At 32.8% G+C, this 22,635-nt stretch overlaps 2 protein-coding genes across 3 annotated transcripts; one reads left to right on the forward strand and one right to left on the reverse strand.

The window, feature by feature from the left end:
- Window positions 1–462: 462 nt before the first annotated feature.
- LOC130662366 (lysoplasmalogenase-like protein TMEM86A) lies at window positions 463–2,524 on the reverse strand. Its single transcript, XM_057461214.1, has 2 exons — window positions 2,369–2,524; window positions 463–2,249 (listed from the first exon to the last, which is right to left on the reverse strand). Exons 1-2 carry the CDS (start codon window positions 2,405–2,407, stop codon window positions 1,530–1,532), a joined length of 759 nt encoding a protein of 252 aa, XP_057317197.1. The 5' UTR covers window positions 2,408–2,524; the 3' UTR covers window positions 463–1,529.
- A 375-nt stretch (window positions 2,525–2,899) lies between these two features.
- Window positions 2,900–19,656, forward strand: LOC130662359 (kinesin-associated protein 3-like). 2 transcript variants are annotated; one of them, XM_057461207.1, is made up of 13 exons: window positions 2,900–2,993; window positions 11,348–11,401; window positions 12,180–12,311; window positions 12,562–12,713; window positions 13,220–13,405; window positions 13,665–14,422; window positions 14,804–15,025; window positions 15,938–16,103; window positions 16,568–16,693; window positions 16,909–17,007; window positions 17,640–17,725; window positions 18,196–18,507; window positions 18,810–19,656. In XM_057461207.1, the coding sequence occupies exons 2-13, from the start codon at window positions 11,370–11,372 to the stop codon at window positions 19,008–19,010; spliced, it is 2,472 nt and encodes an 823-aa protein (XP_057317190.1). In that variant the 5' UTR covers window positions 2,900–2,993; window positions 11,348–11,369; the 3' UTR covers window positions 19,011–19,656. The 2 variants fall into 2 exon arrangements, with proteins under 2 accessions (XP_057317190.1, XP_057317189.1); XM_057461206.1 differs by lacking the exon at window positions 2,900–2,993 and adding an exon at window positions 9,597–9,736.
- Window positions 19,657–22,635: the final 2,979 nt, after the last annotated feature.

Raw genomic sequence — 22,635 nt, forward strand, 5'->3', positions numbered from 1 at the left:
TTAAAGTCTTAAATATCGTAAAGAGCATTTTCTATTTCTTTTTAGTTTGTTGTTTTTCTCTAATCTTATTAATTGAAGTTTTTTAGTTTCATACAAATGAGAAGAAAAGGAAGAGAAACATAAAATACAAGGCTGTTGAATTGCCAATGTTGATTATCAAAACACCAATACATCCATTCTTTCAGCACATACTTTATTTAAAGAAAATGTCTATATGTCTTAAAAGCGACATAAATGTATGCAACATGTATTGAACTGAAAACATAAAACGCTGGAACAAGATTATTCGAACATTAAAGCTTGTCTGTTTTATCCCCAACGCAAACAATTTCGGACCGTACAATTTTATACGGCATGATAATGTACAGTTAACTCTTCATTTTTACTGGGTTTTTTTAATGACCTTAACAAGAGTGCAGTAAATACTGCATTTGAAACCAAAACAAAAAAACAAACAACAGGTTTCAGTGTATAGTATCACTCCATTTACATACATTTAAACATGTAATATTTCCTTACATTTTGTAAATACGTTAGAAATAATTCGTATAGAGATATATCGTTTTTTTAATAGAGGGAAAATCAATAATTTGCAAATGTAGATCGCAAAGGTTAATTTAAAAATGAGAAACACGCGTAAAATGTAGTCTAAGCAGACTACCAATACCAGAAAAAACTATAGGCTATATATTATATGCTATTACATAAAACATTATATTTACCATGCAATAAACTAAACAAATATTATGTATACTTTACATATTGACAATATCTTGTGGATTGTACAAACTAAATAAAATTATATATTCTTATGTCTATAAAAAGCAGAAAAAAAGCTTAGATCTTCTTTATGGCAAAGTATATAGCTAGGGTTCAGAAGAAATATTTGCAGGCAGAAACTTTTCTTTCTTGCTATGAACAGGTAAAACATGCAAAATTGATGGAATAAATTTTCGTAATTATCAAATCACAAAGTTTATATATTTACTGTAAGATGTCATCTTCAAAACTTTATATTATTTCATTGTTTATTAATAGCCAGTTAAAAATCTGTATGAAAACCGTATACGTCTGTCTGTCACACAAAATGGTAATGAAACACATGAAATGCGGTTAATAAAGGACAGGCGAAGCCATGGATTTATCCACGGGTTATCAACTAGTAAGAAAAAAACTAACAAAATAAGTGTCTTTGTTAATAATATATATTTATATATACAACTTTAACGGATAACAAAATGTATAAAGTACCACAGGTTACCTCTTATGGTACATTGAAAATGAGAGAAAGGTAGAAACTTTGAAGTCTATAAATAGCAAAAAGTTTATTTTCGCAAAATATTTATTTCACTTCTGTTCTTATTTATACTTTATATTGTAATCGTTCACACTTCCCAGTAACACATAAGTTAAAAATAACACTTTCACAATGGTTATAAACTTATGTGTAACTATTTAAGACTAAACAGTAAAAAAAATATATGCTGAACTTGAAAAAATAAATTATAGGTGTCCTTTTTAAAAAAAAATCATTTGCTTTGAATTTCTTGGGAGGCTTTATTTGACATTCGTAATTTTATAACAATATTTGTTGTATTAACAGCAGATAAAGCAATAAATACTTGAGCAGCATAATATGTTGACATGATAAACACTCTAGACAAAGGCACTGGCGTCACAAATTTATTAATCCCAATGATCAAATCAGACAACATAAAAAGAACTGCTCCAATGCAACCAAACAGACTGGTCCAGGACCAAGTGTTTTCCAGATCGATTTGAGCAACAGCTCTCCATCCCATTGAGCATATTATCCAAATGTAAATATAAACGCCAGGTAATAGGATACCTTGCAAGCCCGGGTAGAACAAATACATGACAACCAATAATAGACCAACAAAAGGAATTCCTTTCACCCATTTGTAAGGCCGTGAAAAACCAAATGCTCGAATATATGACACATGCGCCACTGCGAAGGCTGCCATTGCTGTAATGAAATGTGTTTCATGCCATATTAAAAGTGCATCTCCAAGGCAGGAAAAAACCAATCCAACCAATATTCTTCTTTGATAATCATGTTCCTTGCGAAGGCTGACCCCTTGAAGCCAAACAAAAAATGTCAAACACATGATTGGTAGACATTTTATCAATGCAGAGAAAACTGTTGGGTAATCTAATGGAAGCCATGCAACGAAATATATTATAACTGTTTTAAAGAAGGGGACTAAGCGAGGTCCAACATGCGATAACTAAAAATAAGATTAAAGAAAAATTATTCGTTGTACAAATAAACCTAGCTGCCTGTCTAAATTTATAAGATAGCTATGGCTTCAACTTTTGAGAAAAAAGGAATGAATAGAAAACTTACAACATCAAAGGGACTAGCCCTAATACTTTTTTGGCACATAACTTAATACTGTTTTTAAATTTGTTGTCTTCTTGCTCTCTTGATGGAAACGTCCTCTTTCTCTCTCTGTTACAAAAAATAATTTCGTTAACTTTTTGTTTACGTTTTTCCCTCTGGACCTTGGACATCACATGAATAGGTCTGTTTTTTTAGCCAAACAGTCTTGACAAATAAGGCGCCAAAATATGAAGATATACATTAGTAGTGTTGAAAAATAAGGCACTCAGTGTTTAACAAAAATTTATACAGATGGATTTAAAAAATGTTGTAAGGAAGACATTTTATATTTTTTGATAAAATAATATTTAGATATTATTTTAAATAAAATTAAATGTAAATAATCTAAAGTAATAGATATATTCATTTTAGAGTATTTACAAATATATTTTTAAGAAGTTTGGCGCCCAGTTTCATATCATCTTTCTCGCTAAAGAAACGTTTGGCTCGATAACCTTGATATTTAAACAACAGCATGGCTTATCGAGCAAATAAACAAATCGGAAATCTCGAAAGAATCAAGAATGACGTTACTGCTTTTTGTTGCTATCCTGTCATCCTGCATTTGATTTTAATTTACTTTAGCTGGGTAGGCAGCTATGTTCCTGCTTAATTATAGAAACCTTCCAAATATTCTGGTTTGCTTGAAACTGCTAACTTTTGCTCTAGACTTAACTTAAGTATTTTGCCTAGGTTTATAGCTGTGTTGAGAGGTAGCGTACTGTCCCTTCTACGTGATTATTTAAGCAAGCAATAACAGTGAACATTATTGTTCCATGTTTGCTTTTGAAAGCTTTTGTCAAAGTAGTGTAGAGCAGTGTGAACCAAAAGGCCTGAGGACAAGTTTGCATACTCGAAATTTGAAACTAGTTACCCAACATTTTTGTTAACAGGACAAGACATGTGGGCTAAACTAAATTAAGACTATAAAACCCAGCAACGCATAAAAAAAATAATAAACTAACCAATATAGCAGCAGCAACGCAGCTAAGCAAGGCTTACTATTTCTAGATTAAAACACAGTTGGACAGTTAAACTAAAGTAAAATATCAACAAACATACCAAGTTGGTTTTTTACACTGAACATTTCACAATTAACGACTTCGCTTTCATGATTTTATAGTTTAGCATCATAGTGTATACATTCGTAATGACAAATTTTTCGTTCTTTAAATAGTTTCCTTATTCATTTAATATTTATATATACATTGTTTTTCTAAACTGGTTTAATTCTAAAAATGAAGCTTTTGCTCAGATCCCTCTTAACTATTAAAACCATTTTCAACTATTTTTTTGAGTAGCTGCGTTGCTGCGTCGCTGAGTATCTACGTTGCTGTATTGCTACGTTGCTGAGTAGCTGCATTGCTGAATATCTGAATATCTACGTTGCTGTATTGCTGAGTAGCTGCGTTGCGGCGTAGCTGAGCATCTACTTTGGTGTATTGCTAAGTTGCTGCGTAACTGATTATCTACGTTGCTGTATTGCTGAGTAGCTGCGTTGCTGAGTTGCGTAGTTTTAATTTTTTTACGGGGGTTCTGACATGTGCAGCGTTAATGTTTAGACATGGGGTCATTCTAGCAAATGTTACCAAGGGTATGGAATAAAGGTCCTTGAAATTGTTTCAAATTTACATCCATAAATTAAGTAAATACAAAATTTTTAGCTTGATATCTTTTTTCTATCATTTTCTATGGCTTATAAAGTTTCAGCAAGAGCGTAAAATTCTCTGAAATTTGCTGGGAGCAACCTTAAGGTGTTAAAAATCAGTTCTAGGGATAGGTAAATTACCTGTCTTTTGGATATTCCTGTAAATTCAAAAAGTCTTATCAAATTAATGCAGATTCAACATTTCATCATTCACATTTGACAACTAGAACAAATTTAAAATGCTAGGAATTGCAACTTTCTCTGTAGGGAAATTTAAAAAAAATGCATTTTCAGGTTTGTTTAATTGAAAATCATCAAAAAATTATCATGTCCCATCTTTATGTTTTATAAGTACTCTTGTTTTACTTCATAAAACACAAGAAATGAGCTAAAACTGATTTTAACTCTTTGGGGATTGGGGTGTTTGAAAATAAAAAACAGTGTTAAAATTTAGTAAAATTCGACTTTTTTAAAATTTTTTTAATAAAATATTTCTTGATAGATAAACATATATACACCATGGAAAACTATAATGTATTCTGAAAGAACCCTTGAAGCTTAGTATGAAAATATGAACTGAAAAGACATATGTGTTGATCTTCTATCTAGGCGATTACTAATAAGAATCACTTGGTGGTGGGGTTTTAATTGTGTTGAACCAGTATCATTGGTAATTCGTTGTGTTTAGTCAGAGTGGTGTTCAATAGTGTTGAGTTGAATCAATCACACTAATTTAGCGTTGCGTTATACACAGAAAGAACTATTGCGAAGATAACCTACAGGTTAGTCTTATATATATATTCCTATTTAACAAATGGTAGCAGAGGAATAAAAGTGAAATGTCAAAAAGTTGGGTCCCCCCACCATCATTAGACAAAGAGACGAGTTACAAAGATTGGAAAAAAGAAGTGCAAATATGGCAAGCACTGACAGAATTAAAGGCAGAAAAACAAGGGCCAGCTATATTCATGGGCTTAAGAGGGAAAGCTAAAGAATCAGTTCTAGAATTAGACATTGAACAGATAAGTGCAGCAACTGGAGTAAAAGCCATTACTAACAGATTGGACAAAATATATTTAAAAGATGAGAATCAAACTGCTTACCTAGCTTATGAAACCTTTGAAAAATTTAAGCGACCGCCTGAGATGAGTATGAATGACTATCTTATAGAGTTTGAACGGTTATACCATAAGATCCAAGGACATAATATGGTACTTCCTGATGGAGTGTTGGCATATAGAGTTCTACAAAGTGCCAACCTTACACCAGAGCAGCAACAGTTAGCAAGAGCAACTTTAAATGAACTACGGTATGATGCAATGGTACGGCAGTTAAAGAAAATATTTGGGGATACGGTGGCCTCATTAGGAACAAATACTGAAGTAAAGATAGAACCAGTTCTTCAGGCAAGTGCAGATACAATTGAGCAAAATTACTTCACTCAAAGAGGGGGATATCAACGCTCAAGGTTTAGAAGAGGAAGACCTGCAACTGCTTCAAATCAGAGATATGCAGGAAGAAAAACCAGACCCAACAATAGAAGAATGAATCCATCCGATCAATCTGGAAGTCCATCAAGATGCAATATTTGCCAATCTATATATCACTGGGCTTCAAACTGTCCACACTCTTATGAGAACCAGGAACCTGAGGATGTTAGAAAAGAGGACAGTCATTCTAAGGTTACGTTTTTTGCAAAAATCAGAGAAGATGAAATGCAGTCTCTGGTCGGCGAAACTCTGTCATGTGCAGTTTTAGACTGTGGTTGCACAAAGACCGTTTGTGGTAATACTTGGTATCAATGTTTTATTGATAATCTTGAAAATGATAGATTGCCCGAAGAGCATCCCAGCCAAATAAGATTTAAATTTGGAGATAGTGAAGCAGTTTGTTCTATGAAAAGAGTGTTCTTACCTGTAATTATTGGCTCAAAAGAAGTTTATCTGGAGACAGAAATTGTCCCAAACGAAATTCCTTTGTTACTGAGTCAAGTTTCCATGAAAAAAGCAGAGGCAGTTTTAGATTTTATCAACGATTCGGTTACAATGTTTGGAGAACACCATCCTTTAAAATTTACCACTACAGGTCATTATTGCATACCTTTGAACAACAACATAATAGAGATGGATGGAAAGAAACATGACCACTTGTTACCCCAGGTTGCCTTTGTTTGTGCAAGTACAAAATCAAGAAAAAGTAAGATTATCAAACTTCATCGTCAATTTTGCCATCCAAGTGCTGAAAAATTAAAATCTCTCATCAAAGCATCTAATTCCTTCTTAAATGACCGAAGTGAAGTTATGAAAGTCATCGATGAAGTATCAAACTCTTGTGAAGTGTGCATCAAATACAGAAAACCAAGACCGCGCCCTATTGTTGGCTTACCAATGTCATCAGAATTTAACCAGTGTGTGGCTCTAGATCTTGTGCAACTTTCGCAATCATTATGGTTTATCCATATCATAGATGTTTTTACCAGATTTTCATCAGCAAAATTGACAAAGACGAAAGACAAAGATGTAATAACAGATATTATCTTTGAAATTTGGTTAGCCCGATTTGGTCAACCAAGGAAGTTTCTAGCTGATAATGGTGGAGAATTTGTTAACAAAGTGTATGAAGAAATGTGTGAGCAGTTTAACATAGAGTTTTCAACAACTGCAGCTGAAAGTCCTTGGTCAAATGGACTATGTGAACGACACAATGGTATGATTAAGGAAATGCTGAAAAAAATTATTGAAGACACAAAATGTACACACAATCGGGCGCTATTCTGGGCTATAAGTGCAAAGAATTCTTTATCAAACAACAAGGGATTCTCACCAAATCAACTTGTTTATGGTAAAAATCACGACTATCCCTGCATCCTCACTGATCATTTGCCAGCTATGAATGACACAGTTTCAAGCAAAACCGTGGCCCATAACCTTGCTGTAATGCATGCATCACGAAGAGCCTTTATAGCAGCAGAGTCTTCTGAGCGTATACGAAGAGCATTGAGACATAATGTTCAGTGTTACAATGATGAGCGATATATCAATGGAGATAGAGTTTTTTATAAGAGAAAAGACAGTGAAAAATGGCATGGACCAGGCACTGTAATTGGACAGGAGAATAAGCAAGTCCTTGTAAAACATGGTGGAAGTTATGTTAGAGTACACATGTGTCGCTTGCAGAAGTTGGACCAAGTTTTGCATTCACAAAAACCTTTACAAGACACGGAAAGGAGTACTGAAGTGACAACTACACAAGTGAACAATTGCATTCCGCTTGAACGTGATGATGTTTTTGGTGAATATGTTGGTGCAGATGATTTTGACAGTAACAATACAGAAGAACCAGAAAATGAGAAAACAACAAATTTACAAACAACAAAAGAAACAACATCAGACGGTGCCTCAATGAATGAAACAACAACACACAAGATATCAACAAATGAAATCACAACCAATCGAAATGTTAGCAATTCGTCAACAGTCCAAGGAATACCAAAGTTGAAGACAAAAATCATTTACAAGCTAACTCCCGACAGTGAATGGACAAGGGGATTAGTCCACAGCAGAGCAGGAAAAGTGAGCAGAAAAGGAAAAGAAGGCAGACAGTATGGTAGCTGTTTAAATGTCCAAAATGAAGACACAGGTGAAATAAATTGGTTAGATTTCAAAAGATGTGTGAGTGACTGGCAACCTGTTGTTGAGACAAACGAAACTGAAGAAGTACTATTATCGACTCAAGCAACTGTTACAGATGAGGTCCTAAATGCAAAGTATAAAGAATTAGCCAATTGGGAAGACAACAAAGTTTTCTCCACCATAGAAGATAAGGGTCAATCTCCAATATCCACAAGATGGGTGGTCACAACAAAGAATATAGAGGGATACAAAACAGTTAAAGCTCGTTTGGTCATAAGAGGTTTTGAAGAAGAAGAGGTCAAAAATCTGACTAAGGACTCCCCAACTTTTTCAAAAGAAAGTCTTCGCATTGTACTTACGATGTTAGCAACCTATGAATGGGAATGTCACACCTTAGATGTCAAGACGGCATTTCTTCAAGGCAACCAGATTGACAGAGAGGTTATCATAAAGCCACCAAAGGAAGCAAATACAACAGGTGTGCTCTGGAAACTAAATAAAGTTGTATACGGCCTTGCTGATGCTTCAAGAGCTTGGTATCTACGTGTGAAGGAAGAGCTAATCGGCTTGGGGTTGAGAATGTCTTTATTTGATGAAGCATTATTTTATTGGATTCAAGATGACTGCTGCCAAGGACTGATTGTAATACATGTTGATGATTTTCTATGGGGAGGATCCCATGATTTTCAAGTGAAGGTCATTTCGCCTATCAGAGAAACTTTTCTCATTGGATCTGAAGATTACTCCAATTTCAAATATGTTGGTGTCAATATACAACAATCTAATGGTTCAATTAACTATGACCAAAAGAACTATGTGGCAGGTATGGAACTGGTCAAGATTCAAAACACAACAGACAGACATCGTCAACTATCACATGAAGAACAATCAAACTTCCGATGTATATGTGGGCAACTAAACTGGATGTCATCGCAATCAAGGCCTGACATTTCATTTGATGTGTGCCAGCTAAGCACAAAACTAAACTGTGCAGTAGTTGATGATGTCATGAGAGCCAATAAAGTGGTAAAGAAGTTGAAATTGGATCCCAACATTTCCTTGAAATTTTGGAAACTTAAGCTTCCATTACAACTGATCTTATATTCTGATGCTTCATTTGGGAACCTTCAAGATGGCAGCTCTCAAAGTGGAATTTTTATTTTCCTGAAAGGTGTTGAGAATCTTATGGCACCTATCACATGGCAGTCTAAAAAGATTAAGAGAGTTGCGCGTAGCACTCTTGCTGCTGAGACACTAGCTCTTGTTAATGGTATTGATACATGCATATGGGTGAAGAATGTGATAAATGAAGTGTTGAATACTAATCTAGAAGGCATCTTATGTCATACAGATAACAAATCATTGTTTGAAGCTGCCCATTCAACAAAATCTTTGGAAGACAAACGGTTAAGGGTTGATATGGCTTCCCTTAGACAGAGTATCAATCAGAAAGAGATTGAATTGAAGTGGATTTCTACCAAACATCAGTTAGCAGACGTGTTAACAAAACAAGGAGCAAATAGCACACTCTTAATGAATGTGCTACAGAGGGGTCATGAAGAATAATAGTGACCAATTAAATGTTGAGTTATGAAAATTTGAATATTGTGTTCAAAAATTAAGTTTTTTTTGAGTTTTTATCTTTTAGAATTTTTATGTTTAAATTCCACACAAGTAATCACACGAAGAAAGAGAGATACATGTAGTGATGTCTTAACCAAGACTAGTACAGTAGAGGGTTTTGGTGAAAAGCCAGTTTTGCCCCTAGACCACTGTACTAAGCGAGTAGGAGTCGCTATAAATTCCTCTCAACATTCGAATAACCAACTGAACGCCAAACAGAAAGAAAATAGAGGGAGATTGTTGATCTTCTATCTAGGCGATTACTAATAAGAATCACTTGGTGGTGGGGTTTTAATTGTGTTGAACCAGTATCATTGGTAATTCGTTGTGTTTAGTCAGAGTGGTGTTCAATAGTGTTGAGTTGAATCAATCACACTAATTTAGCGTTGCGTTATACACAGAAAGAACTATTGCGAAGATAACCTACAGGTTAGTCTTATATATATATTCCTATTTAACAATATGAACTGAGAGAAATAAGAAACAAAATTTTGATGTCTGAAAATTGATGCAGGGTGAAAGTGGTCAAATCTGAAGGCACTGAGGCTCAAGTATTGACAATTTTCAATTTTGAAGAATTTATTTTAACCTATATAATTAATTTAACATCACAAAAATGTTTAAAAAATTCAATCAAATTTAGGCCAAAATTGCAGTTTAGGATTGCCAAGTTTTGCGATTTACCGATCAAAAACATCTCATTTTCTAGAATATACAAAACACAAAATCAGTGAAAGCACATCAGAATTGGAAAAATATCATAAGAAGAAGAACTGTAAGACAATAATTTGTCTCTTCCTGTATCAGGGAATGCATGAGGCAGTCTTGCTTTTTTTAATCCATAAATTATGCTGATTAACATAGGAGACCTTTTCCCCCTTTTTTTAATATCATACTCCACCCAGGTCGACAGGCTATAAATCAGTAAATTTCACAACCTGTCTGTTGAAATAAATTCTTTTCAATTTTAAAAAAAATCATGTACACACTGCTAATATATTCATTTTTCTGTGTTTGCAAAGGTATATAAATTGTTTTTGGCTTTGGAAGTCATTAATTCTAGTGAATTAATGTCATTAACTTGAGCCTTGTCATAAACCCTACATAATAGGATCACATGCCACAAAAAAAGACTGGAGCCACAATCTTGGACATAAATATTGAGAAAAAGGCAGTTTTTTCCTTATTTTTCAACTTTGGACACAAGTGTCAAACAGTCAATGCTCTGTAGTTGGTAGGCTGCAAAGTTGCTGCTTTTGTACATACATGCAGACAGTGTTAAAAATGTTCTAGTCCTGATTGTAAAAAATGGCCATGCCGATGTCAGCAACAATTAGCACATTTTAAAAAATTGGACTTTACCAAATAGTCCAACTCTGATCATTGACGAGTCCAAAATGTGGGAATCTATAATGAACTACCCTATACAATTACTTGTGATGGTGAACTTTAAAATTAGCTGTCTTGTCTCACATATTATGATAACGGTCAAGTGAGAAGAAAAATAAATATAAAAAAGCTGCTATATGTTGAGTAATATAAACTGTTAATAAAAGAAGATATGTCATTTGGAATTTGGAATTTCTCATGAAAATCATTCAGGTACAGGCCTCATCAGGAAGAAAATATAATACAGTTCTTTTTACTTCAAACTGAATAGATGCAGTTCTTTTTTGGTGAACTAACCTTCACACATGCATTTTAATGGTATTTTGACATTTTTGCACCTTAGATTTAGATTTAGACATGCCAATTGACAGTGTTAGGCCACACCTTTTTGTTTATCTTGCACATTGAAATAATATTAAATTGCAAGCCCTTATTTTAGAACAAGTGATAACCTCTAGCAAACTATAATTCTGTAATGAAAGAAGTAAATTTAAATAATAATGTACTATTTTTATCTCGTTTAGCTCTGTCTAGTGGTACAAGTAGTTTTTCAAAGTGTGATTTTCAAAATTTCACTTGTAGCACAGGGGGTATATACATGTATGATTCCCACGATTCTGGTCTGGTTCTTTACTAATATCTTTTTTCAAGGAAATAAATACATAATATAATCATGCAAGAAGAAGAAGCAAGGTTTCTAAAAAGGTATGATATTTCATAGCAGAAAGTTATCTCTAAATTCTTGTGCTAAAAGGCTTCATACTAATAATACATAATTACTAGAAAGCGAGAATATAATAGGACTGAGCAAGAAAATAATAAGGATTCATAACTTCTTTTTAAGTCGTAATATTTCAACCTGCTTAGTGCAGGTGATTGTCAGATGTTAAAAAGTTTTAATTTTAAACATTGATGTCAGAAGCATCAATGCAATGACTTCTCTTGAAGATGTGAGAAGATTGGTTTCTCTCAGATTTACGAGGGCAACACCAAAATCAGATTGATTACCTCCTAACATCTTTTACATAAAATAGTCATCAGATTCAAGAACTAAAATTTCATTAAGAATTTCTACAAAACATGAACAAAGCCAAAAGTAGACAGACTTTAATAACATCTCAAACAAAATAAGAATACTAAAGGTGGATGAAACCTAGAAGATTGAGCAATATGTGATGACAGATGTCTAGAAACCAATGCTCTCACATCTTCAGGAGAAGTCATTGCAGTCATAAGGCTGAAATATTATGAATTAAAAACAATATAAATGACTAATATTTTAATATTATTTACTGGTTGTTTTCTCCCTGAAGAAGTTTAGTTGGAAGAAAAAACAATAGCAAAAACCATTCAACAGAGTGAAAATTTCCATAATACAAATAAGGCAAGGTTAAAATAGGAAATACATTCATATAAAATGTAAGAACAGTATCATTTTATCATTTATATTTTTTAAAGTTAAATGTTTTTTATTTTATTAAAGGAAAGTCAAAGGTGGAACAATTGATGTTCATCCGACTGAAAATGCGATTGTTGTCCATTACGAGTTGGAAGCTATGATTCTTGGTGAGGGAGGTGATCCTATGATGGGAGAACGAAAGGAATGCCAAAAAGTGTAGGTTCTTTTTTTAAATTTAAACAGGTAAATTTTTAAAACCACAATTTTTTTTGTGTCAATTCAATTTTGATTTTGGATTTTAATTTGAAGTTTAGATCATTAAATGATGCAGCTATTTAAAATACTGTCTGCAAATTTAACATTTTTTTAAAAAGGCATTATTTCAGTTTGAAATATAAAAAATGCAATCTGTTAAGCAAACCGTATTATTTCTCATGCAGCGTTACAAACTTTTTCAAATTTATAGAATAAGGTTGAAAGCTCTTAATGCAACTACAAACATTGGAGTTTTTGCTAAAGAAATTGTGGAGAAATGTAAATTGATCCACCCATCAAGGATTCCTGAAGTTGAACAGTTACTATATTATTTGCAACAAAGAGGTGGCAAGGACACAACAGGTATGATATAATTATGAATACTTTTATCATTTGGATTACATATGCTTTTGCGTAAATCTTGTACGTTTATTAAATCACAAATTGAAAAAAAATTGCATACAAAACGTTTAGTTTTATGAAAGGATAAGCTTACAAAAATCAATGCGTATAAGAAACGTAATATATACACGCAACGTCTGCACCATTTTGTTAATAGCTCGTTTATTATAAACATGCATAATAAACACATTATTGATTTGTATTTATATCTTGTAAGTATTGAAGCTATTGAACTATTAAGTTTAAAGATGGTTGTCCGTGGGAAATTATCAGCAATTATTTTCTTTTAAGTAGTTTATTTTCTTCCAATAATCATTGCATGTAGCATTTATCTGTTCCAATAAACAAAGTATTGACAATTAGTTGCCTCATTTTGACCTTCAAAATGACTGCACAGTGTTGTATATTAATTTTTGATTCAAAGAAAGAAACATCTGTATGTCTATGAGGAAGATTATTTTTTTTAGAAAAAAAGAAGAAAAAGGAGATTGATCCATTCGACAGTAATGAATTTGATGAGTCTGCTAACTTGAATGATATTGAAGAATATATGGAAATGCTCTACGAAGACACCCCAACTAAAATTAAAGGTTCTGGGATGATCTTACAAGTTGCACGGAATCCAGACAATTTGACTGAGCTTGCACAAAATGGTGGGTTAAATTTTTGTTTTTTTTACTAATTTGATGTCTGCTAAATGTAATCGAAGTTATGATCAGTCAGTGAATACAGGTTATTTTGGTCCAGAATATGTCCAACTATGTCCTAATTTTGTGCCAGTAAAGTTGATTTGTAAATAACAAGTGGTTTACATGTCAACAGAATTTTGCAGGCATAATAGGTTTTTTTATAGGAAAAATTTAACAACTGAAGTAACATTTTACTGATTGCATCTTCTCTTTAATTTTTTAGAAACAGTGATGAGTGCATTAGCTAGAATATTAAGAGAAGAGTGGAAATCAAGCACGGAACTGACAACCAACATTATTTACACTTTTTTCTGCTTTTCAAGTTTTACAGAATTTCACGAAGTTATTGTGCATCATAAAGTTGGTGCTTTGTGTATGCATATTTTGGAACAGGAGTCTCATAAGCATGCTCTGTGGTTAGACGAGCTGGCAAAGAAGCAAAAGACTGTTGAAACTGATCCAAGTAAGAAGAAAGATTACGAAAGAAGTTACAAAAAGTATCAAAATCTCTTAAAAAAACAAGATCATTTACTACGAGTTGGTGTGTACCTGTTGTTAAACTTAGCTGAAGATTCAAAAGTGGAAGTAAAAATGAAAAATAAAAATATTATTCCTTTATTAATTGGTTTACTTCCACGAAAAAATCCTGAACTTCTCATATTAGTTGTTTCCTTCTTAAAAAAGATGAGTATAGTTCGTGAAAATAAAGATGTTATGGCAGAACACAACATTATCGAAAAGGTTGCCCAAATGATTCCCAATCATAGTGGTGATTTGTTGAATATAATATTGCGTTTACTTCTTAATTTAACGTTCGATACTGTGCTTCGTGATAAAGCTGTTAAATGTGGACTGGTACCGAAGCTTGTTGATTTCATTGAGATAGAGCAGCATTGTGTGGTTGTGATGTGTATTCTGTATCACATTAGCATGGATGAAAAGTATAAATCGTATTTCAGTTATACTGACTGCATACCAATGGTAAACTTATTTTTTTTGTCTTTACTTCAATTATTTTCAAATAAATAGAGACATCTCTTTATGCACAAAAGCATTTAAAGCGAGGATGCCACCCTCTGAAATCTGTGTTGGCGTTTGCTAGCTTCAGAACAATTCAAAGTAAGGGATGGTAAATTGAGTAAAAACTGAGCAGAAAGTTTCACTCCCAGATTTATGGCCTAGAACAATTATTTTTCTGGTGAAGTGGTAATAAAAGAAGCAAATAATGTTTGTTGAAATATTTTTATCAGTGTTCTAATCTTGAGATACAAGTTAGAGACCTTTAATCGTATTGTTAAATGTTTAATCAAAGTGCTAAACGTTTGTATTGTTTATGTAAAGACTAAAACTTATTTATTTTAGATAATGAAATTGATCTTGGCATCGCCAGGTGATAGAATTGAGATCGAGCTTATAGCTCTGACAATCAATTTAGCAGCCAATAAAAGAAATGCTACTTTGATTTGTGAAGCAAATGGTTTGCGTTTGTTGATGAGAAGAGCGTTGAAATTTAAAGACCCTTTGCTAATGAAGATGATTCGTAATATATCGCAACATGATGGTCCGACCAAAAGAGAGTTTATCGTGAGTATCGATATTGTGTGTTCTGTGTGTTTTCTTCTTGTTGTTGTTTGTTTTAAGATAAACATTTTTTACTTTTTAAAAAAAAGGGTCTGAATGAGAACTAACATATTTTTTTTTGTCAGAGGTTAAGTTTTTTTAAAGGGATTTCTGCATTAAAAGTGATATTTTTAAATTTTATACAGAATAAAAAGTTGCTTATCAATTTTTTTTGAATTTTTAAAAATCTTTTTTCGTTCCCAAGATATACATCATCATTGATGCAATGTAATAAGGTAGTAAGCATAAATTAATACTTGAGATATCTTGATATCTTACATCATATTAAACCTCTTAACCAGTGTGCACTTATGCTTTTAAGTACAAGTAGAAATGTGATGTCCGCATTTTTCAAAACTTTCTTATGACAGCATAAGATCCCTGATTTGAATATTTAAAATCTTGAATAACTTAAGAACGAAAATAAAATTTAAAAAAATTTCAATGGACTTGATAAACAACTTTTTATTCTCCACAACATACAAAAATATTATTTTTAATGCAGGAATCCCTTTAATAGTTTCTTTTGCAGTAAGAAGTAAACATGGGTGTTGGTAAAGGTGGTTCTCTAAACGCATAATGTTTTAAAAAAACACAACCATTATATAAAAGATTCGTGTCTCCTAGTCCGTATATTTTTTTATTTCCTAGAATCATGTAAAACGCTCTTTATCGTTATAGTGGCAAATGTTTCTTGTCCTACAAAATCATTGTACTGGTTTCCTTGTTTCTTATACAGTTCTAAAAGCTGTCTCTGATAAAAACAAATTGTATATTAAAACAGTCATAACCAAACTACGAAAACTTAAGGAAATAAAAAAAAGTAAATCTATTAAGAAATTTGTTAATGTTGACAAATATATATCTGATATTTAGAATTATATATCTGATTTGGCAAACATCATAAAAAACTTCAAAGATGAAGAGTTTGTAGTGGAGTGTATTGGAATTCTGGGAAATATTAATATTCCTGAACTTGAGTATTCAATGATGTTGAAAGAATACGATTTGCTGACTTTCATAAAATCAAAAATCGTTCCAGGTTAGTTTTTTGGAAAGTATTGGAAGTTTTTTTTGTTCAAATGTTTTTAATCTTTTGAGATAAACTATTGTAAGCTATAATAATTTGTATGAGGATTTTATAATTAACCAATTCGTGCATGAAGGATAAATTTCCATGTAGCATTTTCACTTAAAATCTTAAGTTGTGTGAAACCCAACAGTCTGAAAAACCTAGAGTATATATATTGATGTTGTTTTTGGAATTATTTTCTGTTCTATTGATTTCAACTTTGTTTTCAGGGATTAGTATTTTCAATGCCTATAGGGAATTATGATCAGAGAATTTGGTTATAATTAATTATCTCTTGATAAACTGGTAAACTTTGAACGACTGTCTGTATTAAAGTTTTATGAATACCGTAGAATTCTTATTTTTTTACGAGTTTTTCTAAATCTTTTTATGCTTTTGAATCTTCTTATTTTGTAAACATTTCTTTTTCACAGGAGCTGCTGAAGATGATGTCGTTTTGGAGGTTGTTATAATGACAGGTACCATAGCCAGTGATGAAGGCTGCGCTACAATGCTCTCCAAATCTGGTCTCATTCATGATCTGATCGAATTGTTGAGAGGTAGTTATGTTCATTATTTTTGTCACCTAAAGGTTGTTTACACAAAAACTGCTTTACGGAATTTCGATACAGTACTTTAAATTACAATTTTTGTTAAATATTTTCATGAACTCATGAACCTTTAAGTAATCTTTTAAGAAGGTTTTGGAAAGTTGATATCATTTTTGAAAAAAAATTATTTTCCGCATTAGGTATGTTTTCAACTCTCTTTTTAGCCAAACAAGAAGATGACGAGCTCGTTCTACAAATTGCATATGTATTTTATCAAATGGTATTTCATCAAGCGACGAGAAATGTTATCGTTAAAGAAACTCGTATCCTTCTCAATATAATGTACAATCTTTGCCAGTATGTCTCGCTTGACGTCGTTGAGTTATGTTGAGTGATTTGTTTTTACATGTATATATTTTTTATAAACAAATGAAATTCCAAAATAAGGCTTAAGGATGCTTTTGAAAAGTACTTTTTCAAGCTCAAAATATGCTTAGGTTATGCTCATGGAAAAATATGGCTCAAAATATGCTTATTTGAAAAAAAATATTGCATTTGAATTTTAAACATCAGTAATTACAACTTAAATCTCACTACACACTGGTTAATTCAGACATGAAGAATAAAGATAAAAACTGCTTACGAAACAAAAAACATAAAAACTTGACAACATTTTCTTGGACTTCACATAATGCTTAGCATATGCTTAAAAAATGACCAAATTTAAGCCTACGGATGCGTATAATATCATACAAATCATGTAATATATTTGTTAAAAAATGATGTTTATCTCCATTGGGCTCTTTATTTTATATTAAAAATTCATTATTAATTTTTGCACGCAATTGATCTACGGACTCCATGACTGATAATTTCACTTGCAGTACCCTCTTTCTGATTGTGTTGTGTGAATGTAATAGTTTATCGTTTTCAACCTTAACCAAATCAACTATAGAAGCCCCTGCTTATCTCATCGATCTCATGCACGATAAAAACGAAGAAGTACGAAAAGTATGCGATAACACGTTAGATATTATCGCGGTAAGTTTTTCATTCGTGTTTCATGTAGTTTCACGTAAATAATTTAGCCATGGATGTGTGCTTGGCTAGTGGCAGAGTAATAACTCCGAAGGGACGTGTAAAAAAGTTCGAGATAGTTTTCGTGAAGCCGAGGTTATATTTTTAAATAAAAAAATAAATTGAATATCAGTTACACGTTTTAAAAAGAATCTGCAACTTTCCGATCTATCCTTGTTCAGGTTAAAAAAAAGGATTTTGGATTTTATGTTATTTCAGACTTTAGAGGATTTGTTCGAAATTACGGTAAGAAATCGTGCAGGGAAGTGAGATTTCTGTGTATTTGAAGAGTATTTGAGTTATCAAAAGTGAACTGTCATCCATATGTCAGGTTTTTTCGCTTCGCTTTTATCTTCTTCTCAAATCTTCTTAAATTCTACGGAATCTAAATTTCAGTGTGTCATCCAATTCTACGCAGATTTAACCTTTTTTAGGAATGCGACGAGGAATGGGGTACTAAGATTCAAATTGAGAAATTTCGTTGGCACAACTCCCAATGGTTACAGATGATTGAGTCACACGCAAATGATCGAGACCAGGAGAACATTTACTACGACGAAGAAAATCCCTATCACACAGATATTTTAGACCGTCCCGATCTTTTCTATGGCAACCCTGATGACGTGTTAGCAGACGGCGACATGAGTTACCCTGGTGGAGCTTACATGGAAGAGCCGGACGGATATAATGGTTACGGATGGAATGATCCTACGAATAGTTTCGATGCTTCTGCTGTTCGAGGCATGGTAAGAATAGTTTTCTTCTGGACTTATTCTGGTGTACACGGAGGGCCTATCAAACGGTTAAAAATGAAGAATGCCTTACAGTTCTAAATGTGTATGCGGCGGCATTGTTTTTTTTATGTTAAACTAGACAAGACGCCGGCCATTTTGTTTTGGTAATTCAAAAGTACTTTGCAAAATGTCGGAAATTATCCGTTTAATGAGAAACACTTATTTTCATTAGTAACCATATTTTCCTCATACTTTTTCTCAAAGACGAACAATTTCTGTTTAATACCTTTTTAAAATCATTATTTTTTTATTAGTTGTCGGACCCTTACGACCGACCGTCGTCCGCGCATGGCAAACGGCCCGGTAATATGACGCGGCACCGACCACTCGAAGGATACAACAGTGACGATGGTTATGACGACGTCGATATCGATTATCCAAGCTATGGCCATAACGATCCGTACGCGTATGGTAGCCGACCAGAGGGTAGAACCGGTGGAACTTATGGATATTAAATGGACTATTAAACATTTAATGTTTTTTTTATTCGTATGTAGTTTTTTATTATACATATTTACTGCTGCAAGCGTGTTCGTAAAAGTTAAAGAAAGTGGATGCGAACTCTGGTCTATTAACGTGACTAAAATTGTCACAAAACCTCATCCTTTTGGACTTCTGGAAACTTTTTGGAAATTACGGAACAAGTTGGAAAACATACAATCGCATGAAAAATTGGTCCGATTGCGATGACATCCTGAATTACAATGAAACGTAATTTTAAAAAGTTTTATGACGGTGGATGTGAACGCGAACGCGCTAAAACGTTTCATCAATTCCAACCTTTATCAATTAAACAAAGATTTCACGGCGTCGTAGCAACCGTGTGTGTTGTCTATCAAACGTAGCTGCGTATACGTCATAAGTCATGTAAAAAGCTTCATCAAGTTTATTATTAGAAAAAAAAACACACCCAACGCGTTCTATTCCCCATTATTCTATCATTATTTATTTAGAACTCTGTTTTTATTGTAGATGTGTAATTTCTTTTTTATGATAATTTCAAATAGCTGTGAATAAAATCCCGATGTAAAATTTTTAAATGGAATGCTACTTAAAAACTGTTGATATTATGAATTAAAATTGTACATAGATATGAAACAATTGTTTTGATGTTCTTGCTAGCATGCTTGTTGCGTCTACAATGCTCAATCTTCTTAGGAAAGTCGTATTGTTAAACCATTAGATGACGTCATCGTATATTTCTTTAACTGAAAATCTGTCAAATGATTCAGATGTGTTAAAATAATTGGTGAACTCATGAAGAGGTTAAATACAACTTTTGAATTGTTAATTAAGATGGTCAAAAAAAAAGATTTGTCCGATTTTTTCCCGAGCACCTGTAAATCACCATGGCAACAGACGTGACATCATATGAAAATTTTGACCTGAAAGGTCGCTAAATTTCAATGCCCAAAATGGAAAAAAAAAGTGGAAGGGGAGCTTTCTTAGCTCGCCACCCCTTTCCTGGTGGGGATAGGGTGGAACAAATTATTTCCTTATCAAGTACATTTTTTGTTCAAAAAGCAGTCTAGTTTTGCGATGAGACAAATTTTGAAAGCTGTTTGTTAACAAGACGAACATTGTTGTTACTTCAACAAAAGTGGTTTGTAATTGAGTGCAGGATTGATTGTTGATTCCATTCAGTTGTTTCCACGTTGTCGCCATGTTCGTTGGATCAGAAAAAAAACCAAGTTTTATGAAAAATATTTGTTCTTTAAAAATATATTTCTTAAATTTCTAGCAAGTTTAAATCTCGTACCACGTGACAAACGTATGTGTATGCAATTTTAAAAAAAACATTCTATTCTTCTTCAGAAAAGTGATTATAGCTAGGAACTTCGTCTGATTTTAAAAAAAATTAATTGAAAAATTTTTTTTTTTTGTGGATAAGATCAAAACCCATAATTGAAGAAAAAAATACCCATTAGTTAAAAGTTGTATAATAAATATAGTTATTAAAATAGTTATTTTCTTACATTTCTACAATAAAACTAAATTTGAAAAATACTCTTTGTATAATATAAAAAATTCATCGCATACAATAAATTCCCACCTCCAACTCTATAAATCATATCTCACAATTTTTTGTAAAATATGATTTAAAGACCAAAACGTTTTTAGTGTTTTAAATAATTAGCACTGTTTTGAACTTCTTCAGATCTACAAATTTCATGATAATCCAGTTAACAACCCCCTCTTGTCAATTAACAAGTCGCTGGGAATATCCACTGCAAGATGGGAGCACAGCTGCGGTATCTTTTTCAGCAGTTACGTCGCGTGAAATTAAAAGTCGATATCTTGTCTGATCGCATGGACAGCATGACTTAACTTTTTTCTTAATACAGCCCAACTTCCCTCGCCAGGAACATTATAAAATCTCACATCCACCAAATCTCTCGCCCAATGAACTTTCTTACTTTCAGATAAAACATGTGCGGTCCTTTGATATGCGTTATGACTCCGTGTTCTTGTCAGACGCGGTTCGGAACGATAATGCAGCGATTTTGTGTGTTGCGATTCATGTTTTAAACCAGACATTGATATACTTTTTAAACGATATTGTTCAGAATTAGATTGCGTTAGTCTGCTACGCTCCATGGACTTTATCGTATAATTTGGGAAATTTTCTTTGTCTTCTATGATGTCTCTTTGTTCATAGTTATCCATACCATTCCATTTCGGACTTCTTTGTGATACGACACAATGATTTCTTGTTGAGCCCATCACTTGATTACTATTTCTTTTCAGCTTTATTTTTACTTTTTTCTTCTTTTTTTTCTCGTTCTTTTTCTTATATTTTTTCAACGGTCAATTTGAAACTAAACATCTAATATTTTTAACTTACTTATATATTATATAGAACTGATTTTTATTTTCAAAGAGAATAAAAAATAATAGTCATAAATAAGAACTCTTTTTCGTAATTACGCTTATTGTTTTTGTTGTTTTCATAAAAAATAAAATATAAAGAATACGGGGGGAAATATTTGATAAACTTCAACAACCAATAAGTCCCCGTAAACTCGTTCCCAGGCCATTTTACCTTTTTTGCTCCATCATAACGATGCAGGGAGAAAAAGACCCTGGAGATGATATTACAATGTAATAAAAAATATACGATTAATTTATTATGTGACCGTTAAATCTATTTATATGGATACAAGACAATCTAAACACCTTTATCATATGTAACAAGGCAGTTTACAAATCAATTTTTTTGCAGAGAAAAGAAAGAAGAATCAATGATGATTCAACATTCATCATTTGCCTCAGTGTTTACTCCTATTCTGTTTCGAATTCTTAATACAACCCCCGTTCACATCATAAGATAAGATAATCCTTATTAGTTCATGTATAATTGACACGAAACTCAGAAATAGAAAATCACAAATAAAATATTTATCACTGCAGCCGGCTGGAAATAGTTTCGAACCTTCACAAAGGATCTTCCCACACAAGAAAGGACATTCTCCCTAAAAGAAACATCCAATAACTGACGTCACAAAAACCGACGTTTTAACGACAAAGGATTTAGTAACACATTTAAGTTTTTTTCATGTGAAAGAAATATTTGTTGTGCCTACGGATTCCATGAAAACAAAAGGAGAAAGAATTTCAAAGAGGGAGAAACTTAACACGAAACTTTCTATCCTGCCACGTGGAAAAGCTGTATCCTGAGAGTTAACATCGTTCCCAGGGTATTTTGCATTGTTCGTCTAAGCCCGTGCGGATATAGAGTGACAAAGGAGCTCCGCTTTCAACCGTCTGTATCCTTTCTTAGTTTTTCAATTTCTTTTCTACACAAAAAAACAAGGAAAAATTGGCGACTTGTTTTGAGTGAGCAAACACGGAACTAAGAAATAATAATTCTTAATAACATATTGAAGCTGTTCCCACACTGCACGAATTCCCTGACCTTGAAGCTATTGTTAACTTATTTTTGTTATAAGCGATTGTTGTTACTCCAGCCTTGGAGGAAAGAATACGTATTCTTTCCTCCAAGCTCCAGCGAACTCGTGTTCTATATTTAGATTGACCTTTCCAAAGCACGTGCACACCGGCAGATTATTTGCATATGTT

The sequence above is a fragment of the Hydractinia symbiolongicarpus genome, chromosome 10 (assembly GCF_029227915.1).
Source record: "Hydractinia symbiolongicarpus strain clone_291-10 chromosome 10, HSymV2.1, whole genome shotgun sequence".
NCBI lineage: Eukaryota > Metazoa > Cnidaria > Hydrozoa > Anthoathecata > Hydractiniidae > Hydractinia > Hydractinia symbiolongicarpus.